A 15,585-nucleotide genomic window follows, 5' to 3' on the forward strand; every position below is an offset into this window, starting at 1 on the left:
CATTTGTGAAGAGTCATAGCCAATGTGGTACTTTCCCTCTCAGAGGGGCAATATTAACATCAAACTCACTCAAGTTTTTAAGTGAATTATACTCTGACTACAGCAATTATTTATCTTTAGACAACTCAAAAAAATAATGTATTTTAGTTCTAAGAGCAAAGCAGGTTAACTTTAGCGTATCACAAAACCTGAGCTAGTAAGTCTTGAGGTGTTAAAAAACCCCAACAGGTTTTATGAAAATTCCAATCGCTTTGGATTTCTCTGTGTATTATTTCCAGGACCAGGAGCACTGGGAACTGCAGATACCTTCACCTTGCAGAACCAAGATAGGCTCAGCAAGCTGGGTCTTGTTTGGAGTAAGGAGGCAGTGGGAGTGGAAGGTATGGTGCTTGTAGGAGAGGTATGAGTTGATTTCTCCAAGAGTGCTTATCTAATCCCACACACCACCACGCGCCCATGCTGTTCTTATATAGCTCAAGTTTGGCGTTATGCTGAAGTTCATCAGCCCTTGAAACGTAATGAAGCACATTGCATGCACAGGCAAATGGCTACCCAGCACCACTTCTGTGAGGCCGCAGATATATCTACAGGCCACTCCTCAGTGTATCACGTTTGCATTATCCAAGATTTTTAGGACTTGACTAGAAAATGATACAAATTGAGGCTACACAAACAAAACCTTTATCATTTATACTCAAGGTAGCTGATCTACATGGAAGGCTATTTTGTGCATCTAGAATAGGTAACATTGGACCATGAAAATTTTTGTAGCTCACGGCTACAAAACTGGAAGACAGTTCTCTCATCTCTCTTCAGCTTCCCACACCTGTACCCAAAAAGAACCTCAAGTTCAAGACACAAACACAACACACAAGGACTCTTCTCAAACAGTTTAATAGCAAATAAACAAAGGAAGGTACCACACTTGGCATATACAAAATGACTTGTTGTCGGTGTGTCTGTGCAATTAAAACAGCTTTAAGTTGCCCTTTGGGACAAAAAGAAAAAAAAACACACACACAAAAGGAAGAAAATTCCTTTAACACATACTCGCTCGTTCCAAACTTGTAACAAATCTTTTCATTTTAAATCCACTACACAAACTCTGCGATCAGATCAGAAAAGCAACATGTGCTCCTCTACTTTTGAAACCATTAAAGTAAAATCCGTAATTCTCTACAGAGTACAACACAATTTCACACAAAAAGACATTTTGTTTTGCAAATCAAAACAAGAAAAAAGGAACAGCTCAAACAAGGTAAAGAAAAGCATTTCTACGACTGAACCACGACTTCGAGTTGATTAAATTCCGTTACTGCAGAACAGACTCTACATTTGGTCATAGTGGCAATTTGTTTTCTCATCACATTGTGAATCACTTTACATTGTTTTCTAGTAGAAAAGGCAAAAAACTGTACAAAACCCCTAGTGTTAAATACAATGTTTGTACCAATAAAAAAGCCCACAGGTTTGTCTCCAAAATGTAAATTTTCTTTTTAAATTATTCACAAAAAGCAGCCAAAAATCAGAAAGGCAGCTGCTGCTCCACTGTCTCAAATCCATTAAAACCACCACAGAACAATTAAAACAACCAAAGGAAGAAAAGGAAATAAGAAAGGAAAGAAACATCCAACGTTTGGCATTTTGGTTTTCTTCGGATATTTTTCCACAGGTTTCCCCAGAGTTCCTTATGGAACCAAATGCGCACGTACAGAAACGTATTGGCAGTTACTCAATACACTGCAGGGTATCAGTGCCCCCCAGTGACACCCAGCCCTGTGCAATCAGACTGTGGGAATGACAGCAGCCAGCCCACAACCCTACCTCCAAAATAAACAAGCCTCTATCCTTTTCTCACCCAGCCTCACACTTCACTCCCAGGTATATGTACCATATCCAAAAATTGTTCTGTCTCAAGCAGATTAGGGACTTTCTACGCAAATCTAACCAGTATCTATTGAGAATATAGAGTACCCTCAGCCAACTCAGGAGTAGGGTAGGAGGATAAATCCTTTCGCATCTTCATTATCCCAAACACTGGACAAAAGTAAGATTTCTATACAATCAAACACAATTCATTTTCTCAGCAAACCCCTTTCTCCTGGGATTTCACTTCACGTTATTTTATACTGTTAAGATACCTAAACTAGCTCACTTTGCCTTCCAACTGAAACTTCATCACAGCGCACACTCTTCAGGTGCCTTCATCTAGAAGCTACGTCCCAGTTTCTACCTGTGCAGATCGTATGTAGGGTAGGGGGAAGCCTGCCACACAAAATGCAGTAACCTGTTCTCTTTCATCCTGCAAGCTAGAAAAAACTGCTTAGCTCATTACCCAATTAAAAACTAAACAAAAACTAAAAAATCTCCGTAGAGATTCCCCAGCTAAGGCCCTTGAGAAGAGAGCTGGGGATGGTACCCTGTTCAGGTAACAGCTTCAGAGGCTGTTGTATTGTGCTTGTCACTTGGGAAAAGAGCCAGCAGTTGTATGACCAGGTTTAAAAATGCTTTCTCTAGAAGATTTCAAACACTTTATTTCAAGAGCTACCCTAGATCCTTCCAGGATCCTGCCACCAAGGTCTGATTGATGGTATTAAGCTGGGGCTGGACTTCACAAAAATGTGCCCTGATTTATACAAAATGCTAGTAAAGAGTGTTTCAAAGGAGCCCTAGCTTCAGAGAGCTTTAGAAACAGAAATACTGTGAAGTTCCCCCACCTTCCTGCTTCCCAGCTCTCCCCTTCCACCAAAACTCCTACTACAGGAACAATTCAACCAAGCCCTCGGGAATCTGTGACAGCACTGGAGATGAAACAAGGTCCAGGTGCTCTGTCAGGCAGACAGTCTAAGTGCACAGGTAGATGCCCTCAGGTGGCTTCTGATCAGATATTTGCCATACCAAAAACACCAATTTAAAAGGATACCTTTGAAACCCGTTAAATTGCTCAGTTTTTGCACAAACTATAGAAAACAGAGAGGTGAAGGTGATATATACGAGGGTGTGAAGAAAACAGCAGGAAACATGCAAAACATTTCTGGGCACTATCTCAGTTTGAAAGAATAAAACGAAAACATCACATTTTGCTGAGGAGATTGTAGTTACGAAAAAAACAAGCATGCTGGGGCTTAACAAAATACAACATCAACTTTGATCTAATTTTCACTGCAGACTCATAATCACACAGGGAAGCAGGGGAAAAATAAAATTAAAAAAAATCAGTAAATGCCAGGGCAAAAATGTAGCTACAATCAGAAGAAAATGTATTTCAAGTGTTTTCTGCTGATGCCACTCAAGTCACAAGTTTGAACTCATAAAAACACATGCTGTCTCCTCAAGCACAGAAACCAGATCAGCAAAATGTGACTAGGAAGTCTCCTGAAAGATTGAGTCACACCACATAATTGACTTTTTCTTCAAAACTGTGTTTTTAAAACTAAGCACACAGAAAAAACTAAGCCTAGAAAGTGATTGGCTGTATGTTCACAGAAATACAAATACTCCACACGGTATGCTAGCAAGGCTGCTCTGAAGACAATTACAAAGAATCAGATTCACAAAATCAAGTGGTTATCTTACGAAGGTCTAGAAAAATAGAAATTCTTTTATATTCAAATGCAAGTTTAAATATTCCCCCTTCAGCAGTCTTTCTAGCAAAACCAATTTGGCAGCACAAAAAAAAAAAAAAACAGAAAGAAACAAACATAATAAAAATACACATCAGCATCAAAAGTCAACACAAGGTCAAAGGTGAGAGTTCAAGCATCAGAGAAGCTGAAGAGACAAGGATTTGGACGATGTACTTGAACGCCACATCGACATGCTTTAGGCACAACGATGAACAAACGGCAGGAATCTAGAAAAAAAACAAACCAGAAAGAGGGAGACCCACTGAGTTACACAGAGCAGTACATCCAAACGAGGAGAGAGAGAACAAGAATGGGCACTGTACAATGAGACCTCCTGGGGAAGGGAGTTGACAGGGAAGGGCAGCACATGCCAACGATGGACAAGTAAAAGTCAAAGTACATGAAGGACACCAAGTAAACATCAAACTGCCAGAAACTAAATGGAAGCAGAGACCTCAATTTCCCTCAACATCCAGTCTGTGGAGCACTCCACAGCCAAGTGACATGTTGACTAGCATGCATTCACCTTGTCCCGTGCCCAGTGTCTCTATTAGCTCTGTTTAAGAGAAGAACAGAGCAAGCACTCTCCCCAGGAGACTGACTCCAAAAATATGGCTCCAGGGCTCACATTTGCCCACAGAGATTGAGACTGTGAGAGACAAGACAGGACACAAGGGATTCACAGGTGGTTTGACAGCTGAGACTTTTCCAGCATCCTAACGTGGGAAGTTCTTAGGCAGTGGTAGCCCAGGAAATCCACGTTCTTTCCTTCAGCTACAGTCCCTTCTCATTCCCTAGGAGCCCATGAAACTGGGGTTAGGTGGTTTGGAACAGGGGGAAAAAAAAGATTATACAAGACATAAGTGGAACCAAAAACCCTACATATTAGAAAAGAATTCCTTAAGACTTGACTGCAAGTTAAGACTTGTCCTAGCTGAGCACTTTTCATATCGTTAGACCTGCACAGGGATTTTCCTCTCCCAACCTTTATATAAACAGCCTCCAGCTCCCTGACTTTGTGAGGAGGGGATTCTGGGCTCTGAGAAGCTCTACAGTCACTGTTGCCAGTTTGATGAGTAGAAAAATGCATTTCCTGAAGCTTTCACAAAGTTTATAAATACATTAATTCTTATATTATGTGATACAACTTTGCTTCCTCCCCTCAGCCTCTGAACTGCAAAACAGAAGAAACATTTTGGGAAGAATGTGGGAGGCAGGGGAGAGAAAAGCTTTTTCTTCACCCCCGTCCCTGGAACTCCACTTTCTCTCTTGTTTGCTGCCTTATATTTTCAGCACCCCTCAAAGCTACAGGTTTCAGACTAATGCAAGATGAGACTTTCATATAGCATTTATAGCACGATTGAAAATATAAAGCATTGCATTCTAGTGCCAGAGCAAAAAGTAGCATGTAACCCACTAAATCTGCAAAACTTACCAGAAATGCTAAAATAAAATTTCTCTTTGTACTTTCCAATTTAGAGAAAGGACTTGGTATGGAGTTTAAACCAACCACAGCAAAGTACAATGCAGCTCTTGCAGTTATTTCTGTAGTCCTAGAAATACTCTAGATAATTTGCAGACAGCTGTGAGGTTTCAGTCCTAAACCACAAAGGCAAATGCATCATGAACTCTGAGGCATGAGAACAAATAAAAGGCATGAAATCAAGTGACATCTAGCATGCATCATAGGAATTGTGTGTGCAATTTCTTTAGGCTTTTTGGATAGATTAAGTATTTCACTCAGCAATTTTGAGGGGAAAGTCCAAGATTCATTAAAGCTATTAGGAAGGACTGGCCTACAACAGCAGAGCCAAGAGAAGCTGAATGAGAACTGAATGACTTAGGGAAAGTTATTTAATTTTGTCCTTGTTTTATTCTCACAATTGTGATAATGTAATGCAACTACTCAGCATTCTGTATGTTATACTTTGTGGTAAGCCTGCTCAGGGATGTATCCTTACGTTTAAGTGTTTGCAACAAGCAGCTCTCAAAGCATTTTACTTGTTCATAGCTGCACCCTTCAACTGCAATTTGCTTTATTCAAGTTGCTTTTAGGTGCTTCCAAATGAAACAGCTAGAACAGTTCTATAACTAGATGGATTTTGCTTGGCTGTCCTTCCCTAACTCTCAACTATTAACAAGAAACATTTTAGTTAATTGTATGATACAAGAAGAACCTATCACTCCTAACTTATTATTTAGGTGTAAAGCTTTTTCCTTGTAGAGTTCTGTGTTGCTAGGAATTTTTGAGGCATCTGTTTTCCAGATGATAGAGCCCACAGCTAGTAAACTGTTTCATCACTAAAATACAAGAATAAATTCATCAACATCTCATACTTCTGAGAAATTCTAATTCTCATTCTGCTTAGGCTTTAAATTTAATGACTATGTATCAAAGGCATTTTCTAAAAATGCAAGTTTTGTACAATTGAGGGGGAAAAAAAGTTAGAGGGAGATATCTTATTTTGGACTGTTGATTATCTACGGGGCTGAAGAATCTATGAGTTTGTTTGCTATAGTACCAGATAGATACTAAGCAACATTAGACTAAGATTTCAATTGTTCATAACACTTTCATCTTATTACGGTATATCTAGTAAAATCAAAGGTCTTCTGAGACAAATCTATGAAATATACCAGCATTTCCATCTTGCTTCTAGAAAATACTTAAGTACTTCCTTGTCACACACATAACATGTAATTCTATTTTATCAGACATCTTACTAGCTTTTGTTGTAGAAAATTTAGATTCTTTGGTTTGAGTTTCCAGAATGTTTTGCCCACGGGGCTAGTTAAGCCAATCCCTCTGCAGTTTATTTGAACTCACCCAACTCCTTTTGTACAATCCAGGAAATAAAGCATTTGGCACAAGAACAGATTATAATACAGAAACCTATCTGATTATAATTTCCAATATGAAAATACTGAGGGGAGAGTCAAGTTTGCCTCAAACGGTTTTGCTACTTCCGTTTCTTGTTCCTTTATAACATTCCTTCCAGTCTCATGTTTCCTAACCTATACTAGCACACTTTTAAAATTATTATTACATTGTTGTTCTGCAGGCAATTTCCTCATCAGGATTATTTCTAAGCATTACTCAAAGAATTTTGGTAGATTCCTTTACACCAGCTGCTCATCAGAACCAACTCATTTGTTTTGGGCAGTTTACCTCATGAGGTCCCAAGAGCTGACTGATTTGCTTTGTGCTTGAATAAGAGCATGAAGGAATTAAAAATAGGAAAAAAATAAAATGAATCCTCAAGCCCCCCCAAATCCTAGACTTTCCTGACAATGAATGAGAAAGAAAACTGGAAGCCAAGAGGAACATAAATCTCTATAGTCAGCAGCAGCCACCAAACAGACACAGGAATGTTGACTTTATCTGATCAGTTGTTAACAGAAAAAATCTGCCCAAATCACAAACTTGATACATTTATTAACTTTGGCAACATATACATTGATACACCAAAAAAAGGGAAATCTCAAACAAATACAGAAAAAGGGCAACATCTTCAGCTGGTGAAAATTGATGCAGCTCTACTGAAGAAAGCAGAACTGCATTGATTCAAACCATCTGAGGATCACATCTTTTAGAATTTAAGCTGCATAGATATTTTGTTTCTTTTCTTTTTGGCAATACTTATAATACAGTTACGCCAGTAAGGCACAAGAGCTAGCCCAAGTTAGGTGTCTAAGGTGGTTATGTCTAGGAGGAGTCACTGACCAAACTAAGCCACATCGTCAACTGGTGAATCTCCTAAAGTCAACAGGAGTTGCACCTATTTGCAACAATGCCAAGCTTGATCTGTAAGTCACAGTACTGAGGACACGCTATAGGATGCAGAAGATAAAATGTCTAATTTTGGACACCTGAAATGACTACTAAAGAGGTCAGAGCATCAGGTTAAAAGAAAAACAGGAAAAAGTTCTCAGCACAGTGGGGTAGGGCGCAAAGAAGGTAAGAGTGACTGTAGAGACCCCAGAGCACAGTGCTCTCCTCCACTGGTTCACAGCGTTCATCTTCCCCATTTGGCAGTTGTCGGGCTGCAAACAGGCCACTGAAAATCAGTAGTTTCAATCATGCACATTATTATGTGTGTAAAACAATCACATTCAGGATTCTACAAAACCCTGGCCTTTTTTTTTTTCCAGTGAAATAATTTAGGTAATAAATATTCTCCACCCTGGAGCGGTATAAAACTTCTATAAAAATAGAAACAACATTCTTGGTTACAGCAGGTTGCACCTGGAGCAGCTGCTCCCAACTATTTTTTTCTATTTTTTTTCTTATTTTTTTTGAAAAGTATATTATTTATAAAAAATCCCATTATCACCCTGGAGGCCTTCACACTCCAACACTCTTCTCAGAAAACCAGGACACATCTTTCCCATCGTGCAGAATTCAAGTGTACATGGTTCACTTAAGTGTTTACGTTACTAGAGAGATCCAAATAATTAACATTGAAGGGTACCACATGCCAGCATAACTGGGAAATTTGGCAATCTGGCCTTTGAACCTTTGCCACCACAAAATGATCTGTGTTAATACTGACAGATTTACCTGTCTGCCATCAGTATGGACAGGCATCAACTGTTTGATTTTCAATTTAACAATGGAAAGGGCTCTTCTTAGATGCTATGGGTCAGGCCTTCTACTTCTGAGGTTTGAGATCCCTGGGAATGCATGACATTCCCAACAGACGACCACGCGTGGGTGCACAAATTCTGAACATGATCTCAGTCAGGTTTGATGGGTTTAGTGCTCCTCCTGCTGGAGCAGAACAGACAGTCCAAACCCTATGTCTGACTCCACACACATTATTTAGCAGCTGGCTCCCAGACAGCAGTGTTTGTTAGCTTATGCCCTGGGAAACAGCATCAACAACTGGGAATACAAAGGAAACAAGGAAGAGGAGAAAATATGAGGTAAATTGAAATTCTGTTAGACATACAGAAATTGTAAACTTCCTCTTGTGACAGAGGTGGATTTTAATGGTTATAACATGGGACTCTACTGATTTCTTAAAACAACTCAGGCCAGAGTGTCAAAAGTCCTCTGAGTCCCCTAAAACCAGTGTATGAGGCCCTTAGCAATGCACTAGAAATTTCAGAAGTGTGCAAAAAAAAAAAAAGTGTGTTAATTGAAGGGTTGTGTTCAATTTTCCTTCAGTATAAAAGATAACAGTACCAAAATGCAGAACAAGACAATGTCTCAATGCTCTGCTCTGGTTCCACAGCCTGGGTATTAGCCCTGTTTAGCACTGGTACACACCACCTTAAAGGAAAACTGCAGTATAAAGAAATACCTAATTACTAGACTAATTCACTGCACAAATTAGTTGCTTTTTCTTTTAAATAGGCAATTATCTTTGCAACAGAAAGACTGAGAAAGCAAATCCTGTAAGAACACGTATGAAGCAGGAGCCTCAAGAGTTGTTTCAGGGTAACTCTGGGCTTTGTATCTCAATTTAACAGTCATTTTAATAGAGAAACAAACAGCACGTATTATGCTTATCAGAATGAATTCCAAGTAATATTCTGCAAAAAGGACATTACCCCACAGAAATGGAGAATGCAATGAACTGTTAGGAAAAAAAAATGGCAAAAAACTCTGCAGGTTATCAGGGATTAAAAGTTTCCTGTTTCCAGCCCCAGATGTATTTATCTAGACTCTCTAACCTATGTCGCTCTAAACTTAGCTAATTATAAAGGATAAGTTTTCTTAAATATGGAGAAATTCACTGTATCTCATTAATATTCAACTGTAAATAGTGAAGTTTTCTGGGCAGAGACAATAACTAATAATTTTATAAAGTGCTGTGTACATTCACAGTGCTACATACACACTACTTTATATACAACAAAACAAACAAAAAACACTGCAGTTTTCCTTTGGCTTGTTAATGTGTTCACCCTTCCAACCTGTCTCCTGCTTTAGAGATGATTTATTAATTCCCCACCATGGCATACAGTTAAGGAAGCATAAAAGAGTGGGTGTGGCATGACAGAGGCTATCTGGAGTTGGTTCTTTGCTCACCCAAACTTGGATGGACTAATTTCTCCTTCCCCATCTTTGTTTCCATCAGCTGTTCAGTGTTATTTCTGCTTTCCCCTCTCCTCTCCCTATGGCAGTGTGGTGTCAGTTCTGCTTCCCCTTCTCTTCTCTACCCCAAGGCAGTGTGGTGTCAGTTTCCGCTGCTCCCTTTAACCTTACCTCCCGACCCCCAAGGAGCTGGCATTGGTCCTTCTCAACACACACTGGTTACAAACACAGCAAACTTCAAATAAGGGAAAAAAAAAAAAAACCTCAGCGATATGGCACCTAAACTCCAAAGTAAAACACTGGAAACAAAAGCACAAACTTGTCCTCCATTCGAAGCAGGATTCTCAGCAGAGGCTGCAGCCGAGTCTTCAGGGGAAGATGTGCCAGATAGAACGGCATGGATCAGCTTCCAGGACTGTAAAAACACAGCCTTAGGGCTTCGAATCACTAAGTGCGCTCTTCTCCAACTTACCAGAAGATCCTTCTCACTCCAGTCCCGGAGGGGAGGGGCGCTCAGTATGGCTTGCTGTCATTCTTAGAGCGCTTGAGCTGTACTTTCAGACGCTTCATGCCAATCTGAAAGCCGTTCATTGACTGAATGGCAGCCTGTGCAGAGACAGGATTGTCGTAACTTACAAAACCTGAAGAAAAGGAAATACATTATTATAGCATGCCAAAGTTGTAGAACAGCTACTCACAAGGTATGAGAAGCTTGCATGAAATGCAATTTACAAGAGCTCACAACTGTTTAGTACGAAGTTTTTATGAATACTCTAAGGGCTCTCAGACAAAGCTTTGTTTTCTGATGTATGGAACTTCGATCAAAAGATAAACACAACTCAGGAAATTGAAATAATACTTTTTGTCTTCCAACAGGAAAAAAAGAGTGCTGATATTTGTTCTGTAACATCCTACAGCTGTGAGAAAACAAAACCTGGAAAATGTTAATCTATATACGAAAGTTCAGTAAAGATACAAGACTGAAAGCACCGTCACATGCAAGTGGAACTTAAGGGACATGGTTTAGTGGTGGACTTGGTAGTATTAAGGCCGTGGTTGGACTTGATCTTAAGGATCTTTTCCAACCTAAATGATTCTATGATCTTGGCATTATAGGGGTAGGTTTGTTTGGAGTGAAGTAGCTGTTAAGGCAGCATGGTACTTGTACCAAAGATTAAGTTTTTGTCTTATGAAAAGTTGTGTATCATTCCAGGAGAAGAGTATCCTCAAAATTAAGTTCCCAAGGTTTTTGAAGAAACCTACTACTTTAAATAACTCTAGTCAATGGTTGGTATCACTGCCTGGAGAGATCATTCCATACGCAGGTGTTACAGCCTGATGCTCAGCATATTTTTTGCTGTCTTCTTTGTTTTGTTTTCACAAGGCAAAAGCTTGTCCACATCTTTTAGACCATAAAAATATTAAAAAACCACATGGTATTATGTAGGCACAATACTATGGAAACCATGAAGACTCATCTCTCCTTTTCACAGCCAGGAGAGCTTACAGCACTACAAAAATGCTACAACTGCTCTCTCTCTGTTGTTTTCAAAGTGGTGAAAAATGAAACCATTGAGTTGTGCAGTCCACATGCAGAATCTTCTGCTACACAAGCTAAAGAAGAATACGTCCTTTGCTCACAACACAGACTTTAGCAGTTAACTGAAAATAATCTATTTGGATAATAAAAATAGCATGATATGTTGATTTATATTTTTTGTTTAAATTTCATGCCCTGATGCATCTCCAATCTGAACACACAATAATTAAAACAAAATTAGGATAAGGAATGCAACCGAAGTTAGGTAGTACATAACAGCTGAAATAGTTCTTCAGTTACAAAGGTTTCAAGTATTAGGAGGAAGCTTTAAAAAATGCCTTCAAAACATTTACAGAGCATGAGAGTTCAGTGCTCCCATAATGTATGGTAGCCTTCATATAATAGAAATAATTCATAATGATTATGTAGTAACATACATAGCAACATAAACAGTTCTTGAAAAGAGAAAGGAGGGAGAAAAGGAGCTGTACCATGATTACACAAGGGTGAATTATCTAGGGCCCTAATGATATATTTTAAGGTGTAATAGCATCAAATTATAAAATGAGAAAAGTTGCAAAGAAAATCAGGAAAATCCAGTTCATGACTGGAAGAGTTCAGATTTATTCAATTTTAGGGATACGGAAAAAGATTTATTGCTTTACTTAAAAGCTAGACTGTACAATATACTGGAAAAGATTACTAGAAAGAAGCCACCCCTCTACAGATAGACCCAACGTACCAAAACACTTGCTTAGATTGGTCTGCTTATCAATGAAAACCTTGGCAGAGACGACATTTCCAAATGGCATGAACATCTGAAGCAGATCCTGATCCCCAAACTCCTGGGGGAGATGGTAGATAAACAGATTGGCTCCTTCTGGACCTTTAAACAACAAGTAGGAATATAAACTCAGAAAAAGAATAGATAACATAGGCCTACTTCACAAAAAAAAGTGAAAGAGCCATTCAAGCCAAATCACCTAGAGAATACAATGACAATGCTGTATGCACTTCTACAGAGTACTTGATTCCAGAATAAATCAACCTGATCCTTTGCTGGGATTGATCATTCATGTAATTCTAGCTCTTTCTCCAGCATTTTTGCTCGTAATTTCCACATCATACGAAAACTGGTTCACAGATCCTAGTTGTAACAAAAGCTGAACAATAAACTTGAACTTATTTTGTTGCCAAAAGGAACTACGTAGATCAACAGAAACAAAGTAATCAGATTATAAGTAATCTCACATTCTTTTCTAATCATCATCCTACATTCTGCTGAAAATTTACTCCTATATTCTTTTTTATTTTACACTACATGTTAAATTGATTCAGAAATTGAAGAGTTAAGAGATCAGCAATAAGGATCTGAGGGAAGAGATGAAGAACAAAGACAATGGAGTTCACATTTAGAAATACCAAGAAAATAAATTAAAAAAAAACCAACTGATTCTCTGAGAATAGTATTTGTCAGGCTGAGGACCCACACCCTCCCCCAAGAAAAAGGATGGGTACTATTACTAAGCATTTAAGACTAGTTAAATACTACTAAATACTAAACACTGCCTGTATAAAAACTACTTTGGACAGTCCTTAGAGGGCCATCACAGGCTTTCCTTCCTTTTTTTCGCCAATAACTATTATTCTAAGCAAAGCCATGAAATTAAAGCTCTGCACATAGGGTAAGTCGCCAGGGAGACCTCATTGCAGCTTTTCAATACTTATAGGGTGCTTTAAGTATTAAAGTATTAAGATGGAAAGCGACTTTTTGCTTGGATAGACAATGACAGGACAAGGGGGAAAGAATGGTTTTAAACTGAGAGGGGAGATTTAATTAGACATTAGGAGGAAATTCTTCACTCAGAGGGTGGTGAGGCACTGGAACAGGTTACCCAGAGAAGTACTGGATGCCCCATCCCTGAAGGCGTTTCAGGACCAAGATGGGTGAGGCCCTGGGCAACATGATCTAGCAGGTGGCATCCCTGCCCACAGTTGGAATTAGACGATCTTTGAGGTTCCTTCCAACCTAAGCCATTCTATGATTCTATGATGGCAGCTGCAAAGGTTGGTCTTGCCCTTTTGAAAAGTCTTCTCGAGTTGTACAACCTTCTGCCTACCTTCTTTTTGACTTCCTGCTGCACCAATACTTTGTTGTGTTAAGAGACTCTGGTTATAAAGCGTGGGCAACGCAGCAGCAGCATATTGCTGGATTCCAGAATAAGCCTGCGTGAGGGCTTCCATTGTGCTACCTGTCCCATTTGAGAGACCACCACTGCCAAGTCCTCCATTTAAGGCTGCCATTCCTGTATATAAGAAAGAGGAAGTAAAGATGACTAAGTAGTGCCATCAAGTCAGAACAATTATCTTTCAATACTCTACACTACTATAAAAAGAAAAGGAACAGGAAAAAACAGAACTAGCACAACTTGAGGAATGATAATCAGCTATTCCCCCAGCCCACCACAACACACAGCTTACCTGCTAGAGAGCTAACATTCAGGCCTGCTGTAGCCCCTGCCAGTGTCTGCAGTGCTCCAAGAGAAGCCATGGGATTAACAGAGGAGCTGCTACTGGAGCTAGGTGAGGAACCTGCTATTAAAATAAGATAATTAATCCCAAACAATACTTTTTGGTTCTGAAAGCTCAACTTCTTCATTAAATCATTTCTGCAAGAAAAGCTAGCATGCAACAGACTAAGGCAAAAGAGAAGACTGTCAATAAAGACACCCTAAGCCCACACAACTTGATCGATCACACCACTTGTATGTAACCCCTTTCTATATTTTGGAAAATATTCTGCTTCCTAACAACATCTGCTTTTTGCAACAGTAATAATTTAATCAAGTGTAAGGCATTCAATCAAAATATGATCATCAGCTAAACTTTGTATTTCAGTCAAAGTAACTAGCAGCAATGCTTATTACTGCTGCCTGAAATGAGTAAGAATTGCTATATATTAACATCAAACCTTGACACACCGCATAAGGTGAAAAAGACCTGACACACAGATATTAGCAACATTAAAGAAAACTCCAGTCAGACTGAACATATGGTTTTCCCATACTGCCAGAGCAGAAACAGCAGATGCTCAGATTATTCTGACACATTAAATAATTTTCCATTAAAAAATCCTACCGCAGCAGCTGGGGCTATGGCCAAAAAAAGATTTGGAACACAAACCTAAAATACAGAGCCAATCCTCTGTTGACTGTATCACTAACACCTTCAACCATTTTTACCTCAGTAAGCGAAGTCTACAGATGCAGTCCCTAGCAGACTGCTGGCTTACATGGCCTGCCACATTCTGCAGTAGGTAGAGTTAGAACTGAAAACTGGTGCAGTAAAAGCATCTCATAGTCCTCTGAGAGGAATTTATATCTGTGTCGGTAACAGAACTTATGTCAAAGTTCTCAAGTCAAACATAAAAACTTATGACTTATATCAAGTAGGTAACAAAAGAATCGAAATTCAAGCATTTTCAGTTTCCTTCTCATTTTTTGTAATTCTCAGTATGCAGTATTTATCCATTAAAACTTTGAAAATAATTGTTAGCATCTTTCAAGCAGATTTACATACACCACATATACATCAATTTATATATGTTTCACAAAGTCTCTTCTGGAGTAGAACGTGGTAACTGTTTAAATGGAATACAGCAAACTTACCTAACAAGCCACAGCAAAAGCGTGCTCTTGTACCCAATGAAAACTGCACGAGAACCCAGGGAGCTGCACTTTGTATTACAGTTCACTTTTTATACTGACAGAGGAAAGGACAAGCCTACTCTGTGAAAAGTTCTAGACAAACTCTTAACGAGTCAGAAATTGAAAGACAATGTCTATGAGACATTGACAAGCTATATTTCAAGATGCTAACTCCAAAGAAAAGAAGACACTTCCTGTCTTACTGTCAGTAGCATATTAAATGTTGTAAAAAAAATAAAATACAGAGAACAAGTTACAGTAATTCTCAAGTTGGTAGAAAAACAGAACAGCTGGCTGAATAAAAGCCAACATTCAGAAATGATACAGCTGCCTTGATTTTAGAGTATCACTTGTTTCTGCAGCACTTCATTGCTAATCTCCATAATTCAAGCAGACACTTCATTTGACAGATGAGAACACTATTTCAAAAGAAAAAAACAAGTAGCAGCATGGGAAAAAAATAATAAAGCCAAGGCTAGAGAGCAAAGTAAAAGAGAATGGATCCTTTCCCAACTTCAAAAAGGTTGTGATTTTAAATCAATTCATTTAAACCACTGCAAAAAGCTGAACACAGTTATTTTAGTTTAGTTAGCTTAACAGACATCTGTTTAAGCAAAACAAGAAACCCTTTAATATGAGATAATTTGGCTTGAAAACACCAAGAAAATT

At 38.9% G+C, this 15,585-nt stretch overlaps 1 protein-coding gene across 22 annotated transcripts in view; it reads right to left on the reverse strand.

Annotated features, from left to right (window-relative positions):
- Positions 1 to 878: 878 nt before the first annotated feature.
- Positions 879 to 15,585, reverse strand: part of CELF1 (CUGBP Elav-like family member 1) — a 57,927-nt gene continuing 43,220 nt past the window's right edge. For 6 of the 22 annotated variants that reach the window (XM_035550027.2, XM_035550030.2, XM_035550028.2 and 3 more), the window contains 5 exons: positions 13,691 to 13,804; positions 13,330 to 13,515; positions 11,952 to 12,095; positions 10,142 to 10,310; positions 879 to 3,853 (listed from right to left, as the gene is read on the reverse strand). In XM_035550027.2, the coding sequence (XP_035405920.1) occupies positions 10,183 to 10,310; positions 11,952 to 12,095; positions 13,330 to 13,515; positions 13,691 to 13,804 (572 nt within the window). In that variant the 3' untranslated portion in view covers positions 879 to 3,853; positions 10,142 to 10,182. Of the gene's footprint in view, positions 3,854 to 6,079; positions 10,311 to 11,951; positions 12,096 to 13,329; positions 13,516 to 13,690; positions 13,805 to 15,585 lie in introns of those variants that run through there. The other 16 variants (XM_035550045.2, XM_035550044.2, XM_035550031.2 and 13 more) reach the window with 7 other exon arrangements.

The sequence above is a fragment of the Cygnus atratus genome, chromosome 5 (assembly GCF_013377495.2).
Source record: "Cygnus atratus isolate AKBS03 ecotype Queensland, Australia chromosome 5, CAtr_DNAZoo_HiC_assembly, whole genome shotgun sequence".
In the NCBI taxonomy this organism is placed as follows: Eukaryota; Metazoa; Chordata; class Aves; order Anseriformes; family Anatidae; genus Cygnus; species Cygnus atratus.